Raw genomic sequence first — 23,340 nt, forward strand, 5'->3', positions numbered from 1 at the left:
ACAAAAAAATACAAAAATTAGCCAGAGATAGTGGCTCACACCTGTAGTCTCAAGTACTTGGGGGACTGAGGCTGCAGAATCGCTTGAGTCCAGGAAGCAGAGGTTGCAATGAACTGAGACTGTGCCACTACACTCCAGCCTGGGCAGCAGAATGAGACCCTGTCTCAAAAAAAAAAAAAAAAAAAAAAAAAAGGAAGAAACTGAAAGAGACAGGCGGCATGCAGAGTGTGTTGTTCAAGGAATGTTGGATTGTTGAGTTGTTGAGTAATCCAACATGTCAGAAGGGGAGTAATGGCCTTATGGGTCCATGTTGGGAAGGTGTTTTGATGTTACAGTAAAGAGTATGCATCTTATTTGGTAAGCAGTAAAAACCAATGGCAGTATTTGTCCACAAATGAAAGAAAGGGCCAAAGAAAGAGAGACACAGGTTGAGCCAAAAGATAAAGCATATAGGTGGTGAGGTGAGAATTACACGTGATAGGTGGTGGGTGAGAGTGTGGGATGGCCCCAGAAGAGGTGGGTGATGGGGACGTATGGGAGGATGGGTACAGGAGAGGGGGATGAGTTTAGAGGAAGGAGATATAAACATGTAGAGGATGGAGTGGGGAATCAGGCGACACTGATGGGTCAGGTGAGGAAGCTTAGAGACATACTGGGAGTGGGGAAGATAAAGGGTGATGGAGACAGGTGAGTTTTATGGGAGCAGGTAAGGAGTGATGGGGCTGTGCTGGGAGATGGAGTCAAGTGAGTGGCAGAGAGCGGTAAGGAGAACCTGAGAGCTGGAGCGGGACAGCCAGAGAATCCCAGGGCTGGAGGAGAGCGGAGCGGGGCCGGCAGAACGTGATGTCAGAGGAGGAGCGGTGATGTCAGAGCGGGCAGCCGGCGGTGATGTCAGGGCTGGTGCTGATGCTGGCGGCGCGGTGCATTGTGGGCAGCTCCCCGCTCCGCCGCTGCCGCCGCCGTCGCCCTAGGAGGATCGGGGCCGGGCCGGGCCGGGATGGTCCCGGTCGGAAGGCCGCCGCCGCCGCCGCCGCCGGAGGGAGCGGGTCGCCCAACGCCGCACTGAGCCGCCCCCGCCCCGCCCCGGCCCCGGGGGATGCGCCGCCCCGAGCCGCTGCCTCCACCGCCGCCGCAGCCGCAGCCGCAGCGGGCACAGAGCAGGTGAGGCGGGGCGGGGCGGGCCGGGGTCGGGGCGGGGGCTCCTTAGTGGGCTCAGGGGGCTCCGCCTGGCTCGCCTCCCAGCGCAGCCTTCTTGGGCTCCCCTCCGCGCTGCTGTCGCCGCCCGCTGGGCTGGGACGCTGGCCTACACCGCCTGGGCCGCACCGAGGCCTGGAGCCGCTCCCTGTCCCCAGCACACAGACCTCCCTCCCCAACCCGTCGTCCCGGCACTTTGCTCCTCCCCACTCACCTCCGTCCCTTGTCCCCATGGCTTCACCCCTGGCTCTCCTGTCACCCCTGACGAGTCATTCGGCTGTCTCCATAACCTCCCTCCCTGTCCTCAGTCTCTCCATGCCTCCCACCTGTCTTCTTACCTACTTCCTCCCCTCCTCAGCTGTGCCCAGAAATCCCTCCCATGGTCCTATCTCTTCTTTGCCTGTCATCATTATCTCTCACCAGTCTCTATCCTACCCACTCCCCTCCTCTAATCCTGTTGCTCCTCATCCCTGACATTCCCCTCTGCCTCCCTCCACACCTCTTTCACCTGTCCCCATCACCTCTCGCTGGTCTCCATCACCTCTCCTTACCTGGGCTTCCAGATTCCCACACACACCTGCTGACACCTTGCAGAGTTACACATCAACACTTGTATCTACAGGCCATGATGAGCTCCCACTACTTCCACATACCCCTATGTACCATCACTGGCCCCACATGATCCTACCTGCACTCTCTGACAGATATTCATACAAACTGCACAAGCCCTCCTCTTCACCATGCGCCCATGCTCCCATGCGCACACAGGGGCCTGAGGCGGCAGTAATGGGGCAACCAAGTGTCCCGTGTTTGTATTATCCAACCCGGTCTCTGCTGAGCGTAGTCCTCAGACACAGAGAGAAGGATAGTGGAGAGGGAGAGGCAGGTAACCCTCATTTATCTTCCCAGCTCCACTCTTCCTTCTCTTGCCTCATCTCTTTCTTTTTGGTTTGCTCATCTATAAAATGGGAGCAGGACACAAATTTTCCTTATCAACCTAAGAGATCCACTGTCCTAGGACTGGAAAGCCCATCAGAGTTCACCCAGTTCAATTTCTGAAGGCTCCCTCCCACCAGTTCAATTGCTTCTTCAGTCTTGTCCTCAACCTGTCTCCTCCACCTTTTTTCCAGAAGCCCCATCCCTACCTCTCCCTTCATCCTGCCATTGCCCTCACTGCCCTTCAAATTCCTGATGCCCCATATCCCACTTTGGCAGAAGGAGGGAAGTCCTGATGCTCTGAAGTTGTAAGGATTGGAGGAAACAGCTCAGCTTAGTCATTTGAAGAAAGAGAAAAGGAGTGGCAGCGTCCCTCCCCATGAAGATCCCTTCTCCATATGTCCACAGTGGCACATCATGAATTGGAAGGTGGTTTCCACACCTCCACGTCCCACCCCGTCCCCTATGGTAGGATGTCTAGATGCAGGAGCCCTGGGAAGTTATTTCATCCCAAGGAAAGGGGGGTTTGTGTAGTTTCTACCCCATCTATGGATCTCTTTAGCCACCTTCCTCCCCCCACCCACAACCCCCAAACCCCAGCCTAAGTAACTTCCCTCTTTCTCTATTTGTGACTCTCCAGGGTCATTGTGAGGGCACAGTAGTGTGCTTCTAAAAAATGTGAGGGAAAGAGAAGAGGAAAATATCCTGGTTCCAAATTCTGTCCTGGGTTGGCAGAGATCTCAGAAAGTCATGTCTTCTGGCCCCTTGCCTACACACATGCACATCACACACAGACAGACACAAAACACACACAAGCACACACAGACACATAGATACATGTAGAAAAGCAGACAGACACACAGAAAAGATAGACAAAGAAAGACACACAAAGGCACATACACACACAGAAGGATACATGCACAGATACACATACAGACATACACACATGCATACATGGGCATTTCTCCGGTAACATGTGCCTGGCTCTCCCAACCCCTGTCACTGGGAAACTCTCCCTGATATCCAACTTCTACCTGTCCTAATTCGAGGAGAGCTGTGTTCTTTCTTGTTGATTCCTAAGCAGACACAGAAAGGTGTGGTCAGAGGCTCTCTCACCCCATGCCCACCCAGACCTGCTGTTCCCTTTCACTCCTCCTGCTTTCTGCTAGGACCCTCCCATTTTCCTGCCCTTCCCAATTCAGCCCACCTCTGTCCCTCTGGAGTGGCCACAAGGCTGTTGTCCATCTGACATCCATGTCTTGAATCTGTCACTTGTGTTCACCTCATCTCTCATATCCTGACCTCCCAACACCATGGTTGTGTCAGTGGGTTCAGCTCACCCTGAGAACGGTGTGTGCCTCTCAGCACCTGCATTCCCTTCAGTTAGCACCACCCTCAAGGGGCTTTAGTGCCTTCCCTCATTTTCTTGATTACCACATCTCTCAGGGCTGATTAGCAGGTCACGTTGGTGTGGGTGTCCCATGGGTCACCCCTTGGGTGGCAGGTCTTCCCTTTTCACTAAGCCTCCGTTGCACAACTCCATGGACATTTTGTGACACAGGGACTCCCCTAAGGGGGAGCCAAGGCCTAGGCCTCCCCTACAAGGGAGAGGATCCCAGTCTGGTATGCTCCGTTGGTCAGCCAGTCTTCCTGGCATCAGTTAGCATATCTCTCTTTCCCCTCAGCCTGTTCACTGTCATTTTCCTCTTCTTCATTGGTCAACATGTGTGTCCTGTTGCTGACTTTACCATCTCCAGTTCGTAGTCTGTACCTCCCTTGCACTGGCCTTTATACAATCTTTCCTCTGGTAACTCCTGGAGCATCTGTCCAGCGGGACCAGGAAGAATGCGGGGCAGGAGTGGAGCTCCTCTCCTCCATTATCTGCCAGGTGGTCCTGGGTCCGCAGCCCGCCCTCACAGCCCCTCCGCACTCCCCTAGGTAGATGGCCCCCTCAGGGCAGGCCCTGCGGACACCCCTCCCTCTGGCTGGCGGATGCAGTGCCTAGCGGCAGCCCTTAAGGACGAAACCAACATGAGTGGGGGAGGGGAGCAGGCCGACATCCTGCCGGCCAACTACGTGGTCAAGGATCGCTGGAAGGTGGTGAGTGAGTGACCCGGCGGGGGCAGAGGGAGGGTAGCGGGGAGGGAGGCGAGGACCTGAAGACTTGTTAAAACCAGTGCCCTCCGCTCCCCTACCCTAAGAGGGAGGTGCCTCTAAGCTCATTTGCATACTGCTTGCAGGTCATTATTTTTGCCACCACATGTGGACAATAGCTTTCTCCCAGTGCCCTCTCTCCAGCCCCGCCCTCTATCACCCCTCTCCCCGCTAGGTCACGTTGGTCAGGCCAAGCCTGGAACAACTCCTGGTTGGATGCAGGAGCTGCAGAGGCCAGTGTGGGGAGGAGGAAGAGCGGTGGGGGAGGGAGCTTTTTCTCTGACGGACCTTGGAGAAGGACAGTGGACGAACATGTGTCCCTCCGCTTCCGCAGAGGACGGAAAGGCTTGTGTTTGGGGAAAGAGGCCCTGAAGGCTGCTCCCGCCGCACCCGCACTCCATCTTCTCCATCCAGCCTCCTCCCCTCGCCGGGTCCTGCGGCAGGTGCAGCACGGCGAGACTCCATCTCCCGGCGTGCCCTGCTCCTCCAGCCCAGGGCTTCGGGCTGCTGGGCCTGCTGGGAGTTGTAGTCTCAGCCTCCTCGGGAAGCAGGCCTGCCTAGGAGGGGGCGCGTGAGGGCTGGGGGAATGATAGCGTTTGGGGAGGGAGACCTACTGTAAATCACTCCCCCTTTTCCGTCACTTAATAGCGCTCTGGTGTCCTCTTATTGTGGGAGCAGGATAATGTGGGGCGAACTGTGGGCGGCAGTGTGGGGGAACCCGTGTGTGAGCCTGTGGGACTGCACCGGAGTGGGAAGCCAGGAGGAGGGGAGGGAGAGCAACAGAGGTCAGGTACACTCCGAGTCGTGTGTATGTGCGTGTGTGTGTGTGCGTGTGTGCTTGCGAGTGTGCGCGCCCGCGTGCTTTAGTGGGGGGAGGCTCAGCTCACGGGAGTGCGGGGTTGGAGAGGAGGGTGAGGCCCGGGTGCAGGCGGGTCTCCACGGCAACAGCCATCGGCCGTGCAGGTCCCCTAGAAGCCTAGAAAGAGGCAGCGGTGGCGGCGTTTTCAGAGATGTCTCTGGGACTGGGGGTTGGGAGTGGAAGGGGTGAAGAGGAGGAGACTTCTAGGGGTCCTCAAAGGGTGAGGAAATGGGCTGTTTCTGTCCCAGAGGGGGGACTTCCTGAGAGGGAGAGTACAGAAATGGGGGAGGAAGAGCCAGGGAGGTAATAAAAGGAACGAGGATCTGGCAAAGAGAGGAGTGTTCCTCCGAGACCTCAGGGCCTCTGGCACCCGAGCTTAGTTTCTGGCGGATTGGAGGTAGAATGACATTTACACCGAAGTGGTGAGGGAAAGACAGTTTTTACACACATGTGAGTTTAGGCTAGAACTTTTTTGGATTTCTGAGGGAAGGCATGGAAGATGAGTGGGGAGCGAAATGGAGCGGGTAGCTGGGGGGAGGGCAAGCATGCCGACCTCTCCTCACCGCCGACCCCCGCCTCTGGAGAGTTAGAGAGGGTGAGGGGCCACATGCTTCCCTTCAACCTGTTCCCGGTGAGGATGGCACTGAGGTGGGAGGCAGAGCTCAAGAACCAAGGCAAACTGCCCATAGATCTCGGTGGCCAGGAGAAAATGGGGGTCGGTGGCACTAGATGTGGCATTTAAAAATAAATATGGGGACCAGGCATGGTGGCCCACACCTGTAATCCCAGCACTTTGGGAGTCCGAGGTGGGAGGATCACTTGCGGTCACGAGTTTGAGACCAGGCTGGCCAACATGGTGAAACCTCATCTCTACTAAAAATACAAAAATTAGCCAGGCCAGGCTGCAGGCGCCTGTAATCCCAGCTACCCGGGAGGCTGAGGCAGGAGAATCACTTGAACCTGGGAGGCAGAGGTTGCAGTGAGCTGAGATCATGCCATTGTACTCCAGCCTGGGCGACAGAGCGAGACTCTGCCTCTAAATAAATAAATAAATAAATCCTCAATACTTGGCAGGCTGAAGCAGGAGGATCGCTTGAGCCCAGGAGTTCAAATCCAGCTTGGTTAACCTGTCTCTAAAAACATAAAATAAAATAATAACATTTTATTCATCTTGAGGGGTGCTTCTCAGAATCAGAATAGCAAACAATAATAGTAATAATGACTTAGTATTTGCTTTGAGCATTCACTGTTTTCAGGCACTGTGCAAAATGCCTTATGTGCATTGTCTCAAGAACTTACCAAGTAGATTTGTATTCCCATTTATTAATCCCATTTCACAGGTGTGGAAACTGAGGAAATTGCTTAGCTAATTTGCCAAGTCTCCATGACTAGGTCTGTCTGACAAGAATCAGCCCATCCAAGAATCAGGACCACTGAGCCAAAGAAACCTTTGTGACCAATTCTAGTCCAACTCTCTTCATTTTACAGAGGAGGAAGAGTGGAGGCTCAGAGAGTTTATGAAACTCACCCCAGGCCACCCAGAGCTGCCCAAGAAACCAGGTCTTCTTCCTCCCGAGGACCAATGCTGATTCTATTGTGTCATATTTCTCCTCTAGTTTAGGGAGGTCCTTCAGCAGGGCCTGGGATCATGTAAAATTTAGCAGGAGTGAAGAAAAGGGAGATTGAGAGAATATTCCTATTACTGGACTGTGGGCAGGCCACATTGTGACTTTCTTGGGCCCCTTCCTCCATAAGAAAGTACTTAAAATTGTATTTTATGACTGCATTGGTATAAAGATGAATATATTAATATTATATACTAGATTGTTCTCTTTGACCTAAAGGTTCATTTTTTTCCCCTGATGATTTTTTATTTTATTTTATTTTTTTGAGACAGGGTCTCACTCTGTCGCCCAGGCTTGAGTGTAGTGATGAGATCTCGGCTCACTGCAACCTCTGCCTCCCAGATTCAAGCAATTCTTATGCCTCAGCCTCTTGAGTAGTTGGGATTACAGACACCTGCCACCACATCAGGCTAATTTTTGTATTTTTAGTAGAGATGGGGTTTCCCCATGTTGGCCAGGCTGGTCTCAAACTCGTGACCTCAAGTAATCCACCCTCCTCATCCTCCTAAAGAACTGGGATTGCAGGCATGAGGCACCATGAGGCCTCCTTTATGATTTTAAAAGAAATTAAAACATTTTCATGGACCCCCTAGAGGTATCAGGGGCCTAGTCACTGTGTCTCATGTATAAGTCTGCCCTAGCTGTGGTGAAAAGGAGAAGGGATGTTGGTGGAGTGGGTGGTGAAGACACCCAGTTCCCTGTCTTATGGAAGTTCCATAATGGGTGGGGGGTGGGTGGGGAAGGAGGGGAGTAAAAAAGGAGAAATAGGCTCTGCTGGGAAACGAAGGTGGTAGAGAAATACCCCAGGGCACCCTGGGAAATTGGGAAGTAGGTGTCATAAATGTCTTGGCTGTCCCGAGCCTTCCTGACTTATCTCTAGCAATGATTTCAGAGCCTGGCAGATCTGGGCTTGAATCTCAGCACTCACACTTTTAATGTTGATGGGTCCACAGTTTCTGTAACATTATGGATTCTGCAACATTATGGATTCTGCAACATTATGGATTCTGCATTTGATTGCCTGGGTTTAAATGAAACTTGGCATTGCTTTTTTTTTTTTTTTTTTTTTTTTGAGACGGAGTTTCTCTCTTGTTGCACAGGCTGGAGTGCAATGGTGCGATCTCGGCTCACTGCAGCCTCCGCCTCCCAGGTTCAAGCGATTCTTCTGCCTCAGCTTCCCAGGTAGCTAGGATTACAGGTGCCCACCACCACGCCCCGCTAATGTTTTGTAGTTTTAGATAGAGATGGGGTTTCGACATGTTGGCCAGGCTGGGCTCAAACTCCTGGCCTCAGGTGATCCACCCGCTTCAGCCTCCCAAAGTGTTGAGATTACAGGCATGAGCCACCGCGCTTGGACCTGCCTTTGCTATTAACTAGCAGTGTGACGTGGGAAAAGGTATTGCACTTCCCGTGCCTTGGTTTTCCTTTTGTGCAAAATGGGGAATCACATGACCTTCATCACCTGTGTTGCCAGGAGCCTTTGGGGATTAACTGAGATGACATCAGTGAGAAAAATATGTGGTTGTCCCTTCCTCTTTGCCCTTTCCTCTGTTCTCGCACAAGCAAACCATAAAGGAATCTAGAAGATATTCGCATCTCCCCAGAGTTTAAAGTACCCCAGAGGCAGACAAGCTGTTGTTTCCCGTGAGTCTGTCTGTCCCCTCCTGGCTCTGAAATCCTGCCTTTAAATTTCGTCTCCAGGAGACAGGAACTCTGGTTTCTCACTGTTCTTCCTCCTTCCTCTTTCCCTGTCTCCTTCCCAGACACAGGCACCTTGAAGTTCCCACCCAGCATTCTGCTTCTTTTCCAAATCTTTCCTTCCTGCTCCTGTCTCTTTCTGGAGTGAGTTCAGTGGTAACCTGGGAACTCCCAGCCCTCCAGCTCTGCCTAGTCGGTCTTCCTCCCTCCATTCCTCAGTGTCAACCACCACTAAACAATCACAAGGCATCTGAGGGCTGAACAGATGTTTGGGGCAGGTTCAGAGATGCAGGAGGCTGAGCGGCCAGAGTCTGCAGGTTGATCAGAGTTATAAGCCAGCAGGACAGAATGAGAGTTTGGGAAGGTGCACAGAGCGGACAGGCCCCCATTGAGGCAGCTCCCCGAGGGGGTGAGCATCAAGCTCTCCATCCTTCTTTCTTTTTTTTTCAGTGGACCTCCTCTGAGGTCATGTACATCTTTCTTAAACCAAACCAGTCTCAGCTTGGAAATCAGCACCTTCTCCCTGCTCCCCATGCCTGCCAGCAGATCCCTCACCCTCCAGGACCCCCGGGCCTCTGAGCTGAAATGATTTTGAGACCCTCCCCAGAACTCAGCTTTGCTCGGCTCCCTGCCAGCTCTTCCTTCACTTTATTTCGGTTCTCCTCCCCGCCTTTCTCATGCCTGCTTTGGGAGGCTGGAGTGAGAGGCCAAGAGGGTCAGACCACTGCTCCATTCCCTCTAGGCCCCGGTCCCACCACGCTCCCACAGTACCCCCTGCCCTGGAGAGGAGGCTCATTCTGGTTGTGGGCATCTGACCTAGGGAGTGATGTGAGCTTCCACAGTGAGCATGGGCCACGAACACCCTTTGCTGAATCCCCTTGCCCAAATACTCTCTCCTTCTTGTGACTCTCGGGGGGCTGCCAACCCCAGGAAGTGCCTGCTTCCCCAGGTAATCAATCCGCCCTGAGGATAGGAGGTCCTGAAATTGGTTTTCCTTCTGGATAGGGGTTGCTCAGTCTACACAGGGGATGGGGGAACATAATATTTGTTGTCCTTCTAGAGAAGAAAAGGTCAAGGGCAGTCCAGGGTCCCCTCAGAATCCTACATTAGGCTTTCTCCATATCTATATGATGTCACAGGTCTTTTACCCTTTCCTACTACCCACTCTGACATCTGGCCCTGTGTGTGTGTGTGTGTGTGTGTGTGTGTGGTTGCTCAGGAGCTGAGGTGTCTGTCCCAGGGCACTAGGAGAGGAGTGGGGTGCTGATGGGGTGGGGTAAAGAAGAGAGACATGAGGTTCTCCCCTTCAAAGATATCTCCTTCTGGCCAGGCGTGGTGGCTCATGCCTGTAATCCCAGCACTTTGGGAGGCCAAGGCGGCTGGATCACCTGAGGTCAGGAGTTTGAGACCAGCCTGGCCAACATGGTGAAACCCTGTCTCTACTGAAAATATAAAAAATTAGGACGGCGTGGTGGCAGGCACCTGTGGTCCCAGCTTCTCAGGAGACTTGGGGATGAGAATTGCTTGAACACGGGAGGCAGAGGTTGCAGTGAGCCGAGATTGCACCACTGCACTCCAGACTGGGCAACAAAGTGAGACTCCATCTCAAAAAAAAAAGACAAAAAAAAGATACACCCCTTCCCCACCAATGAAGGATGCAACTCAGCAGCGGGTGGGATGAGGAGCTGTTCAGACTGATCCCTGAACACCCTATCCCCTCATCTTCATAGCTGAAAAAGATCGGGGGCGGGGGCTTTGGTGAGATCTACGAGGCCATGGACCTGCTGACCAGGGAGAATGTGGCCCTCAAGGTGGAGTCAGCCCAGCAGCCCAAGCAGGTCCTCAAGATGGAGGTGGCCGTGCTGAAGAAGCTGCAAGGTTCGGGCCTTGGGCAGGGGAATGGGAGGGAAGAGATGATGAAGGCAGGGGCCAAGAGAGGTGATGAGATCAGAAGCTAGGGTGAGGGAGGAGATGTGGGGTGGTAGAGGGAAGAGCGGATGGAGCCAGGAGCTAAGGGGGAGGTGATGGAGCCAGAGTCTAAGAGAGATGGGACCAGGGTCTAAGAGAGTGATGGGGCAGAAGGCCAGGTTGGTGATCAAAGAAGTGATGAAGCTGGAGTCTAGGAGACATGATGAGGCTAGGGCCAGGGAGGTGGCAAGAGAGGCACTCACAGGGCCAGGAATCAAGAGGGACCAGGAATCAAGAGTGCACTAGGAACCCATCTTAGGGTTGGAAGTGAGGAAGAAAGAGTAACAGCTGGAAGATCTGTGTCTTTGCCCCTCAGGGAAGGACCATGTGTGCAGGTTCATTGGCTGTGGCAGGAACGAGAAGTTTAACTATGTAGTGATGCAGCTCCAGGTGAGTCCCCATGGCCCATCCTCCCTCCCCTCTCTAAGAGCTTGGGCTGTGACTCCAGGGTAGGGGAAGGGAAGGGAGACTGTGGCCCTGGGAGAGGGGAGTGGGCACGACCCTTTGGGGTGTGGCTGGGAAGAGTATCACAATGGTGGTGTCTGGGATGGCGGCTGAGGGTGAGTCTACACCCCACCTCCACCCCAATGCAGGGCCGGAACCTGGCCGACCTGCGCCGCAGCCAGCCGCGAGGCACCTTCACGCTGAGCACCACGTTGCGGCTGGGCAAGCAGATCTTGGAGTCCATCGAGGCCATCCACTCTGTGGGCTTCCTGCATCGTGACATCAAGCCTGTGAGCACTGCCCCAACACGCCTCTCTGTTCCCTCCTCCAGAACACACCCCCACATCTCTCCCTGGGCCTCCTGGTTTCTCCTCTGAAACCTTGGTTGGGACTTGTGATGGGACAGACTCTTCTCCCCAAGCCCCTCCTGCTCTCCTTCCCAGGCCCCATCTCTTCCTCTCCCCTGCTTCCCAGGAGCATGCACCCCTGCCTGCCCCTCAGCCATGCCCAGGCCTCTCCTCTGTTCTTCCCTTCTGTTCCTTATCCCTTGCCCCTGACCTGAGAGTCCTGGAACCTAGGAAGGTGAAGGGGGCTGGAAAAGGATGGAGGGATCGAGGGAAGGGGACTGAGGGGCTGGGACTTGACAAGGAGTTCCAAGTAGCTGATTTTGTGGCATCTTGAATCTTTGTGCTAGGAAAAATCTACTTAAAGAGATGAAAACTGAGGCCCAGAAAGGTTAGTTGAATGGCGCAAGGTCACCCAGCAGGCCTGCTGCCTTGGGCAGCCACACCAGTTACACCAAATCACACTGCCCTGCTGGGGAGTCCCAAAAATGTGGAGCTGGACAGACTTGGCTGAGTCACCACTTGCTGTGTGGTCTCAGAGATGCTCCCCAAGCCCTTTGACCTTCAGTTTCCTCATCTCTATAATGGGGATGATCACCCCCACCCCTCAGATGAGAGGCTGTGACCTGGTGCACACATGTGAATACTGACGTTTCCTTGTGGGCGAGTGAATGTGGGGCTGAAGGCCCTTCACCAGCTGCAGAGCTGTTTCTTGGTGCCCCTTGAGGTTGCCCAGCTGGGGTTGGGGCCCCCAGGGCTCACAGCTGCTGTCTCCCCTAGTCAAACTTTGCCATGGGCAGGCTGCCCTCCACCTACAGGAAGTGCTATATGCTGGACTTCGGGCTGGCCCGGCAGTACACCAACACCACGGGGGATGTGCGGCCCGTGAGTACCGTCGGGGCGGGGAGGACAGTGGAGGACTCCCCCTTACTCCCAGATCTGGGGACCCTTCACCCACTTTTCTTGCGTCTACCTAAGCTGGCCTGGCCTTGTGTTCAGTGTCAGCACCACCCAGCTCTGGGGTCCACACTTGGCCTGTCCCCTCTCTCTGTTAGCCTGTACTCTTGGGGGATGCCACATCCATACCTTGTGATTTTCCTGCCCCCTCTGGGCAGGGAGCAGGGTCAGCAGGCGGGTTTAGGACTGGAAGGTCAGAGAGCAAGCCCGCCTCCTCAGCCAGGGGAGGTGGTCAGGGTGAAGAGTTAGACTTGGTGGCAGGGTTGAGAGGTGGCTGAGATGAGGGCATAGTGGGTGACGTTCTTGGTGTCCCTTCTGCAGCCTCGGAATGTGGCCGGGTTTCGAGGAACTGTTCGCTATGCCTCGGTCAATGCCCACAAGAACCGGGTGAGTGGCAAAGACCGGGCTGCGGGATGTGGAGGTGGGAGGGGCAAGGTCAGGGTGCAGTGTGCTGCTGGGGAGGGGTGGGGAGAGGAGAGTGGGGCGGGGGCTGCACTCTGCCACCCCAGAGACCCTGGGTTGGAGGAAGGCCCCTCTGTGGCAGACTCAGCATCCCCTTCTTCATTTGTTTCGGGAACCCCATCCTCTCTGTTCTCACTACAGACCCCTGTCGGGTGAGGAAGCACATGCGGTAGTTTTGGCTGTGGAACTCTTGTGTGTGTTGGAGGGTTGGATATGGAGCTGTGGCCTTGGGGAGACCCCAGTTCTGTCCTTAGGGGACTGGGTGTCAGGCCTCCCTGACAGATGCCCCTCAGAGAAGGGTCAGCCGTCCATTCCCAGGGAAGGACCTGAGAGCTGCGGGTGACTCCCTCCCCCCACCTCCAGGAGATGGGCCGCCACGATGACCTGTGGTCCCTATTCTACATGCTGGTGGAGTTTGCGGTGGGCCAGCTGCCCTGGAGGAAGATCAAGGACAAGGTGAGCCCCGGGCAGCTGGGTCCGAAGTGGCAGAAGGGGTTTGGGGGCAGCTAGGGCTCCATCTCCCCGTGGCCTCTTGCCTCTAGGAGCAGGTAGGGATGATCAAGGAGAAGTATGAGCACCGGATGCTGCTGAAGCACATGCCATCAGAGTTCCACCTCTTCCTGGACCACATTGCCAGCCTCGACTACTTTACCAAGCCCGACTACCAGGTGGGAGTCTGCTACCCTGCCCCTGCTCCCTAGACACCACTCTGTAGGTGACTGCCCCCAGCAGACCTCGCTCCTGCTGAGGTTCCATGGCTCCGTCTTGTCCCCAAGCCTCTCCTCCTGGTCTTCTAACTGCACTAAAGGCACGGATGCTCTTGTAAACTAGTCACAGCCAAGATTTATCAAGAGCTTACCCTGTTCTTAGTGCTTTTCATGTGTTAACTCATTTAAGCTTCCAAGCAAGACTTTGATGATAATGAATGCTCCTTATATTTTTATTCCAGCTCTCTTTTTTTTTTTCTGGGACAGAGTCTTGCTCTATCACCCAGACTGGAGCACAGTGGTGCGACCTCTGCTCACTGCAGCCTCCACCTCCCAGGTTCAAGCAATTCTCCTGCCTCAGCCTCCCGAATAGCTGGGACTATAGGCATGTGCCACCACGCCCGGCTAATTTTTGTAGTTTTAGTTGAGATGGGGTTTTACCATGTTGGCCAGATGAACTCGAGCTCCTGACCTTGTGATCCACCTGCCTCAGCCCCACAAGGTGCTGGGATTACAGGCGTGAGCCACTGTGCCCAGCCCCAGCTCTTAACAATTAATGAAGCTGGCTGGTGCAGTGGTTCACACCTGTAATCCCAGCACTTTGGGAGACCGAGGCAGGTGGGTCACTTGAGATCAGGAGTTCAAGACCAGCCTGGCCAACATGGTGAAACCCTGTTTCTACTAAAAATACAAAAATTAGCTGGGCGAGATGGTGGGTACCTGTAATCCCACCTACTCAGTATGCTGAGGTATAAGAATCACTTGAACTTGGGAGGTGGAGGTTGCAGTGAGCTACGATTAAACCACAGCACTCCTGCCTGGGTGACAGAGCAAGACTTCATCTCAAACAAACAAACAAATAAACAAAAACAATTAATGAAGCCAAATGCTTTTAAGTACTTTACATGACAACTCTGCGGGAGGCAAGTGGGATGATCATGCCCATTTCATAGATGAGGGAACTGAGGCCTAATATTGTGGTTAGGAGCAGGGCTGGGCTCAGGCACATCTTCTGACTCCGAATCCAGTGCTCTTTCCAAGCCTCCATCACCACACCCCATGGGACCCATTGACCCTGATCACAGAATGGGGAAAACATCAGCAGTGTTCTGCCTGGGATCCACTATGTACCAGGCACGCTGCTGCGCACTGTGGGAGCAGAGACAGCCTCAGGCACACAGGATGCACACAATCAAGCGGGTCCTGTCAGCAGAGAGAACCTGCCTTGTGCTCTGGAGACAGCCAAGCCAGAAGTGGAGTGTTCTGGGGACCTCAGAGGGTCTATAGCTGTCTGCCACCTCCTGAACCCAGAGCTTCGCAGAGATGCCCCTTGATCTTGGCTTAGCCTCATGGGATCCCCAAGGCCACACAGCTGCAAGCACCCCCCAGGCTGGGGCCCTGTGCTGGCTGCCGGGGATGTAGAGTTGACAGATAGGCATGTGGACAATTCAAATGGATGCACTGTGCCCTGTAGGGCAGCTGTATGGTGGAGAGAATATATGGTGAAGAGAAGGGAAGCTGCAGAGAGGAGAGGATGAGTGGGAGAGGCGCCCCAGCAGAGGGGCAGTCTGTGTAGAGGCAGCACCCATGCGTGGGTTTGGGAACTCCCAGTGGTTTAGGGTTGCCGACATGCTGGAAATGGCAGAGGAGGTTTGGAGATGGTAACCAGGGGACAGATCTCAGAGGGTTCATGTCCAGTCAGTGGGGCTTAATCCAAGATGATAATTTGCATGTTGATTTGCATATCATGTGCATGTTTTCATTTAAAATCAATGTGCCCTTCTCCTTCCAATGCCCCCTCCAGGCCCATTCCTGTCCTGGAAGGTTCCTGTCTCCCCCCTATGATCCCAGCAATTGCCCCTTCCTCCTGGCTAGCCCCCGGGTCACCTCTTTGTCCTCCCACCACCCTCACCCCCTGCAGTTGATCATGTCGGTGTTTGAGAACAGCATGAAGGAACGGGGCATTGCTGAGAATGAGGCCTTTGACTGGGAGAAGGCAGGCACCGATGCCCTCCTGTCCACGAGCACCTCTACCCCACCCCAGCAGAACACCCGGCAGACGGCAGCCATGTTTGGGTGAGTCTCAGGAAGGGGAGCCACCAGCCACTGCCTGGAGCTGTTACCTAAGAGGGCAGGCGGTCCTCTCCTCTCCTGTCTTCCTACCTGGACTCGCTTGGCTGTCTTTCCTATCCTTAGTGGAGTTCGGGACTTCGGGAAACTCTGCCACATCTCCACCCTCAATCTGATCATATAGTGGGCGTCTTCCTCAGTGGGTCCCTGGGAGAGCAGGGAACCCCAAGTGAAATTAACTGAGGCCCACAGTTTATCTCTTTCTTATCATGCATATGCATGAATTTAACGGCCGTGTCTTGAGGCCATACCCCTGAAAGTTACAGCTCCTTTCCTCAAAGCACTCTCAGCTGAGTCTGGGATGTTTGAAATCGATGGGTCAGCAATTTCAGAACCATGTAATGGGCACAAAGACACAGGTGGTCCAGGGAGGAGCTGGAGTTAGAAGGGACTCTCCACCCAGCCCCAGGAGCGAGCCAAGGAGAGAAGTGGGCAGGGGCTTCAGGGGACATGTTTAGGGAGGAGACTTAACAGGACGTGGTAGCACATTACGGTGCCCAGACATTGCTTAAAGAACTCTAAAGTTTAATCATCAAAGAAGATTAAATAAAAAAAAATTTAAGTGTATATTCAGGGCAACTTCCATCTATGCTCCCAGACTGCAAAATAGTAATAAAAGAAAACTAATTTTAAAAGGAACTCCAAAGTGATTCTCCTTTTTAGACCCATTCCTGGGTCTAAAGGAGGAAGCCGGACAGTGAATGCCAATGGAAATCTGGCAGGTTCTTGAACGACAGTAGGATCCACTAAGCCAACAGAGCTAGATGGCAACATCTCCTTGCGGCCCCTGCCAACTTGAGGGTGGTCTGGTCTCAGAGGCTTTGTGGGCCAGCAATGGTGATGGGTCTAGGGACACTCTTACCCCTGACGGGACCGCCTCTGTGCCTGCTCCTAGGGGTGGTCTCCAGGTCTGTGCTGGTAGGAGAGGGCCATGGGAGGAGAGGGCACCCCTACCAGCCTTGCTCATGGCTCCCTCCTGTCCTCTCCAGGGTGGTCAATGTGACGCCAGTACCCGGGGACCTGCTCCGGGAGAACACCGAGGATGTGCTACAGGGAGAGCACCTGAGTGACCAGGAGAATGCACCCCCAATTTTGCCCGGGAGGCCCTCTGAGGGGCTGGGCCCCAGTCCCCACCTTGTCCCCCACCCCGGGGGTCCTGAGGCTGAAGTCTGGGAGGAGACAGATGTCAACCGGAACAAACTCCGGATCAACATTGGCAAAGTAACTGCAGCCAGGGCGAAGGGCGTGGGTGGCCTTTTCTCTTACCCCGATTCCCAGCCTTGGGTCCCCGCCCTGTTCCTCCTGAGCACCCTGTCCCCAACCATCTGCCTGCTTGTCCTGCCTCTGTTTCCTGGTCCCTTCCCGCCCTAGCCTCCCTGCGTCTCCCATCATCATCGTCCTCTGTCTCCTTTACCCTGAGGAGACCATTCGCCCACAGCTGCCTCATCAACCCCAGCTCATGACACTCCCCTCTCCTGCAGAGCCCCTGTGTGGAGGAGGAACAGAGCCGAGGCATGGGGGTCCCCAGCTCCCCCGTGCGTGCACCCCCAGACTCCCCCACAACCCCAGTCCGTTCTCTGCGCTACCGGAGGGTGAACAGCCCTGAGTCAGAGAGGCTGTCCACGGCGGACGGGCGAGTGGAACTACCTGAGAGGAGGTGGGTCTGGGACCAGGGGCATGGTTGGGGCCCAAGGCCCCCTCCGCCTTCACATGGCTGGTCTGGAGGAAAAGTCAGATGTGTGGCGGAGGTGGGCAGACCCTGGGAAGTGCTGAGAGGGTTATGCGTGGCCCTGGGGTCAGACTCAGTTGGGGCCAGAGACAGGGCCTGGGAAAGCCAGTAGGGGATCCAGAGAGGTCCCAGCTCATGCCAGGAAAGGGAATTGGGGGAGTGCAGGCTGCAGGAGGGACAGGCTAGGTGCCTGGGCCCAGGAAGGGTGAGGGGTGAGTTGGTTGGTAGGTGTGTGTGCTTCCAGAACCTCTTCTAGAGACTAATTATAGATGCTTCAAGTGCAGCCGAGGTAGACTGTCTTCAGCTTTGGGGGAGAGGGCCTGGCAATTGCTGGAAGAGAGGGCAGGGCAAGTTTTGGGGGTTAGGGCTGAGGGATCTGAAGTCATAGAGGGGAGGGGACCAGGGGGAACGTAGTTGGGGAAAAGGAGCATTTAGAAGCTAGGTGAGCCTTTGGGAGGGGAAGGTGGGAGGGTGGGAGAGTGATCTGTTGACCCCAGATGGTGGGTGGACAACATGGGCCAGGGCCCGGTCCCCACTGCACTGGTGGTGGGTGGGACAACATCAGGTGGGGAGGCCCCTGAGAGATGTTTCCACCTTCCCTTGGCCTCTGAGTGGGGCTTCACTCCGCAGTAGGACTGGGGCCTTCTCTGCACCAGAAAAGGGGTCTCTTCCAAAGACCCCGTCCTGGGGTAAGAGGGGTATCCTTTCTGGCATCCACTCCATGTGTCTCCTTGTGAGCAAACTCAGTCCTTACACACTCACACAGGTTAGCTTACCTGGGACTGAAGACCACCCTTTTCGTCTGTGGTAGCCTGGAGTCCCTCTCCCTGGAGACGGAGAAATGAGGAAAGGCAGTTTGGGAAGGGGTATAAATGGAGAAGAGAGGTGGGAAATACCTTGAATGAGACAGTCCTGAAGGGCTGCCTGCTTTTAGGGAACAAGAAGCAAATTGGTTTGGCTCACAGTGAACCCCAGTTGCAGGGATGGTAGGGAAAGTTGAGGGCTGAACAGGATATCATAGACAGCAGAGGTTCTGGATGGGCTCTAGGGCTCTGGGGCACTTGGGAGCAGGAGACAGTACAAAGCAGTTGGGATTCGGATTTCCCACCCCACTGCCTCCTGTCTCTAACCGTTCGTCTGAGCTCCCACTAGGCACACACATGCAAACACACACGTGCGTGCACACACACACACACACACAAGCACTACTAGCCCTGAGCCTTCTTTGGCACCCTTTCTCCGCTTTACATCCATCAAAACAAACTGTGCCTCAGAAAGGAAATGATATCAGCCATTTACATGAGAGCATAAATATAAGACCCTAGGTGGCCTCTCTCAGGGATGTTTTATTTAAGTCTTTATTAACAAGTCAATAAAAATATTGTGCACAGTCAGATTGGGCAGGTCCCACGCAGGCTGGGGCAGGAGTATTTTGAGAAAGCCCCACAGGCGGTTCTGATCTGCACCCCTGCCTCTGCAGCTGAAGAGCCATTGAACCATAGGCTCGATGCTGGGGGAGAATGAAAGTCAGCCCCCTGCCCACAGCCTGAACATGAGGCAGTGGCACAAACCCAAGATAGGTTAGGCCTCCGTGGTGGTTCTCAGTGGGTACCCTGGCATTCGGGAGAGGGCAATTCTTCCTTGTGGAGCATCCTCCCACACACTATTGTACAACCAGAAATATCCTCCTCTTGGGGTTGGCATGGCCCCAAGTTGAGAAGCTCTGAAAGTAATGTGAGATTCACGGCACAGTTCAAGATAATGAGGCCGGGCACAGTGGCTCATGCTTGTAATCCCAGCACTTTGGGAGGCCGAGGCGGGTGGATCACCTGAGGTCAGGAGTTTGAGACCAGCCTGGCCAAAATGGTGAAACCCCGTCTCTACTAAAAATACAAAAATTAGCAGGGTGTGGTGGTGTGCACCTGTAAGCCTCAGGAGGCTGAGGCAGGAGAATAGCTTGAACCTGGGAGGTGGAAGTTACAGTGAGCCAAGATCATGCTACTGTACTCCAGTCTGGGTGACAGAGATTCCGTCTCAAAGGAAAAAAAAAAAAAGATAACGACAGAAGAGATGTCCCAAGACAGGATCAATGCCCTTGGGGTAAAGTCAGATGGGACCCAGGCCCTGCCCAGCAGAGCTCACAGTCTCTTGGGGAGACAGATTGTGAACAGACATGAGGTTCACCCTGTGATGAGAGAGAGATACAGAGCACTAATCCTTGCAGGATGGGAAAGGCAGGCTACCTGCCCAAGGCAACAACCAACCTGTATCAGCCGGCAAAGGGTAGAAGGACAGGCTGTGTGTGGGGAGAAGTCCTATGGGGAGAGGCCACGTTCCGGGTGGGCCGTAAGGGTGGAATCTAAGATGGGGCTGGCGAGGGAAATGGGGAGACAGCCATAGTCAGGCTGTGAGAGGCCTAGAGTATAGACCAAGGAGTGTGGACTTTGTTGTTGGGGCTGGGGAGTCACTGGAGTTTGTTGAGTTGGGACTAACAAGGCCATCTTGGGAGTGATGAAACCAGCCAGGCAGGCCTGGAGGGTGGTGGCAGAAGAGGCTGGAAAGCCCTCTGTAAACTCAAGGGCCAGTTGGGTGTGTTTGCCTGGAAGCAGCAGGAAGCAACCACTGGTTGTGAGCACTGGAGAGGCAAGAACAAAGCTTGCCTGAGGAAGATTAGCTTCCCTAGGGTGGCCCAGGAGAGAACGTTCCTTGCACAGAAACCCGAGTTTATTTTCTGCTTGTTTGTATTCCTGGAGCACGGTAAGCATTCAAAAACATTTGTTGAATGAATGAATGAATGAATGAACTAACAAACGAACTAACAAAGCCTTGATAGGAAGTGAGGTTGGAGGGTGACAACCTAGAGGTAACTGGCCTGGCCCAAGGTGGGAGGGGTACTGCGGTCAGGTTTCGGGAGTCACACCCGACCCTGCCACTGGCATGGGGTTCTTGGGGGTCCAGTGGGGCTGGGCATTGAGCCCCATGAGGGGTGGCTTTGCAGGTCACGGATGGATCTGCCTGGCTCGCCCTCGCGCCAGGCCTGCTCCTCTCAGCCAGCCCAGATGCTGTCAGTGGACACAGGCCACGCTGACCGGCAGGCCAGTGGCCGAATGGACGTGTCAGCCTCTGTGGAGCAGGAGGCCCTAAGCAATGCCTTCCGCTCGGTGCCGCTGGCTGAGGAGGAGGACTTCGACAGCAAAGAGTGGGTCATCATTGACAAGGAGACGGAGCTCAAGGACTTCCCTCCGGGGGCTGAACCCAGCACGTCGGGCACCACGGACGAGGAGCCGGAGGAGCTGCGGCCATTGCCCGAGGAGAGCGAAGAGCGGCGGCGGCTGGGGGCAGAGCCCACCGTCCGGCCCCGGGGACGCAGCATGCAGGTGCTGGCCGAGGAGGACCTGCAGCATTTGCCGCCCCAGCCCCTGCCACCCCAGCTGAGCCAGGCCGATGGCCGTTCCGAGACGTCACAGCCCCCCACGCCTGGCAGCCCTTCCCACTCACCCCTGCACTCGGGACCCCGCCCTCGACGGAGAGAGTCGGACCCCACAGGCCCACAGAGACAGGTAAGGTTGGGCTTGTACCCCACTTCCCATCTCCAGATGCCCAGAGTCCTGGTGTGTAGGCCTGGGGTGCTCCACATGTGCTGGCACTACTGACCAGTAACCCAGCAGTCACAGGGCCGTGATGGAGGTAGACAGGCTTAAGGGTCTGAAACCATGTTTAGGGGGCAGACAAGGCTCCCCAGAGGAAGTGCCCTCTCAGTTCTGAGTTGAGTCTGGCACTGTGAGCAATTAAGCCAAGTGACAAGGCGGGAGAAGGGCCTCGCAGGCCACGGGTACAGTGTTTTGCACAGGCCGGGAGGGGGCGATCTGAGAGCACTGAGCTGATGGCACACTGCAGCAGCCAAGGCTGCGAGGTCAGCCCTGGGCCCCGCCACAGAGGGCCTTCAGGGCTACGCTAGGGGGTCGGGGCTTGATGCTGCAGGTTTGGTGAGCCACTGAAGGCTTTTAAAAAGGAGTGCAACATGATTACATTGGTACTGTTGAATGATCCTTGGGCTGCTGTGTGGAAAATGGATTGAAATGGCATGAAACGAGATGCAGGCAGGCCACGTGGCAGACAGTGGCAAGAGAGTGCCCCGGTGGCTTGGGCTGGGGTGGGGCTGTGGATGCGGGGCAAGGTGGATAGTGCTAAGGGTGTTGGGGATAGGCCAAGAGGGCTGTGATGGAGTGGGGGCCAGGGCTTCTCGTGTCTCGGCTGATGCTCTGAGTGGTTTTGAAGGGAGTGAGAATTTGGATTTAAATACAATGAACTGATCAGTGCAGTGACTCACGCCTGTAATCCCAGCACTTTGGGAGGCCAAGGTGGGCAGATCACCTGAGGTCAGGAGTTCGAGACCAGCCTGGCCAACATGGTGAAACCCCATCTTTACTAAAAATACAAAAAATTAGCCGGGCGTGGTGGTGCCTGCCTGTAATCCCAGCTACTTGGGAGGCTGAGGCACGAGAATTGCTTGAACCCAGGAGGCAGAGGTTGCAGTGAGCCAAGATTGTGCCATTGCACTCCAGCCTGGGTGACAGAGCGAGACCCTGACTCAAAATAAAATAAAATAAAATAAAATAAAATAAAATAAAATAAAATAAAATAAAAATAAAATAAAATAGGCCAGGCTCGGTGGCTCATGCCTGTGATCCCAGCACTTTGGGAGGCCGAGGTGGGTGGGTCACAAGGTCAGGAGATCGAGACCATCCTGGCTAACATGGTGAAACCTCATCTCTACTAAAAATACAAAAAATTAGCTGGGTGTGGTAGCAGGCACCTGTAGTCCCAGCTACTCGGGAGGCTGAGGCAGGAGAATGGCATGAACTCGGGAGGCAGAGCTTGCAGTGAGCCAATATCGTGCCACTGCACTCCAGCCGGGGCGACAGAGCGAGACTCCGTCTCACAAACAAAAAACAAAAAACAAAGAAAAACAATAAAATAAAATAAAATAAAAAATACAATGACCTCATGGAATCTAAGGGATTTCCATGTGTAGGTACCTGAGGCTCAGGAGAGGGATCGCAGCTGGAAATACAGATTTCGGGGTTTGGGAAACCATGGGAATGGGTGATGTTACCCAAGAGGACTGTACAGGGTGTGGAACCCAAAAGTGAGGGTGGAAGCTGAGAGGTGCTCACATCTAGGGGGAATGAGAGGAGAAGGAGCTCTGCATGATGAGTGAGAGGGAGAGGTCGGAGCATGGGAGGAGCATGGGGGAGAAGGTCCCCGAAATCAGGGCAGGAGATGTCTGGAGGGCAGCGGGGAGGACTGGGAAGGGGTTTCCATGATCAGGGCAGGTTTCATGGAGGAGGTGAGCTCTGAGAGCCAGGTGGACGGCCATGGGGAGAAGTGGAGCCAAGGCGAGAGAGACTATAGTTGAGCACAGGGACAGGTGTGTTGGGTGCCCTGGAAGGGCCCAGTCTGGCTGCAATGGCACCTCCTTGTGTGGGAGGACTGAGGAACAAGGCTGGAAGGGCAGGGAGGGGCCAGATGATGGCCAAATTGCAAATGTCTCATGCTATTTGGGTTATTTTCTTCTGACCAGGACAGGGTGTCAGAATAGGCAGACAGCCACTGGCCTGGCCAGGCTTCGCTTGTGGGACAGAGGCTGACCTCTGACCTGGGAAATGGAGGAAAACTCTAGCACTGTGTGCCAAATGGGGTCCATGAACCCGCAGAGGGGCTGGAGAGAGTCATGGAGGGGATGCCGGAAGGGGCTCAGGGGCTGCGCCGCGTTCCACATAGTGGTCCCATGTTGGGGGCGTACACTCTTGGTGGCTCTGGGAGGTGCCCAGGTGTTGGGCCAGGGGCCAGTTCTACCACTTGCTCAGATCAGGAGGCCTTGCTTGGGATCACATGGGTGCCCTGGGAAAAGCAGCTGTGGGCAGGATTGCATTCAGACCCCATCCTATCTAGAAGTCCCTTCTAGAAGAAAGGACCTCCGAGCTGTGGTCCTGGGGAATATGCATCCCGGCCTTGCCTGGACACTGGAAACTGGGGGCTCAAAAAGTGGGGCCCGTGAGTCCTCACCCAGAGAGGCCCTAGCTGGCCTGAGTTGGAGGCACAGCCCTGGCAGACCTGGCAGTCACGCGGG

At 54.8% G+C, this 23,340-nt stretch overlaps 1 protein-coding gene across 5 annotated transcripts in view; it reads left to right on the forward strand.

The window, feature by feature from the left end:
• Positions 1 to 535: 535 nt before the first annotated feature.
• Positions 536 to 23,340, forward strand: part of TTBK1 (tau tubulin kinase 1) — a 45,904-nt gene continuing 23,099 nt past the window's right edge. For 4 of the 5 annotated variants that reach the window (XR_002521559.2, XR_002521558.2, XM_021937313.2 and 1 more), the window contains exons 1-13: positions 1,089 to 1,161; positions 4,069 to 4,230; positions 10,197 to 10,344; positions 10,751 to 10,824; positions 11,028 to 11,168; positions 12,003 to 12,107; positions 12,501 to 12,566; positions 13,005 to 13,097; positions 13,184 to 13,309; positions 15,270 to 15,424; positions 16,468 to 16,699; positions 16,960 to 17,135; positions 20,206 to 20,767. Coding sequence is in view for 3 of the 5 variants with exons in the window: in XM_021937313.2 (XP_021793005.1) it covers positions 4,123 to 4,230; positions 10,197 to 10,344; positions 10,751 to 10,824; positions 11,028 to 11,168; positions 12,003 to 12,107; positions 12,501 to 12,566; positions 13,005 to 13,097; positions 13,184 to 13,309; positions 15,270 to 15,424; positions 16,468 to 16,699; positions 16,960 to 17,135; positions 20,206 to 20,767 (1,986 nt within the window). In the remaining 2 variants the exon portion in view is untranslated. Of the gene's footprint in view, positions 1,162 to 4,068; positions 4,231 to 10,196; positions 10,345 to 10,750; positions 10,825 to 11,027; positions 11,169 to 12,002; positions 12,108 to 12,500; positions 12,567 to 13,004; positions 13,098 to 13,183; positions 13,310 to 15,269; positions 15,425 to 16,467; positions 16,700 to 16,959; positions 17,136 to 20,205; positions 20,768 to 23,340 lie in introns of all 5 variants that reach the window. The other variant, XM_003897629.5, reaches the window with a different exon arrangement.

This window comes from Papio anubis, chromosome 6, assembly GCF_008728515.1.
Source record: "Papio anubis isolate 15944 chromosome 6, Panubis1.0, whole genome shotgun sequence".
Classification (NCBI taxonomy): Eukaryota; Metazoa; Chordata; class Mammalia; order Primates; family Cercopithecidae; genus Papio; species Papio anubis.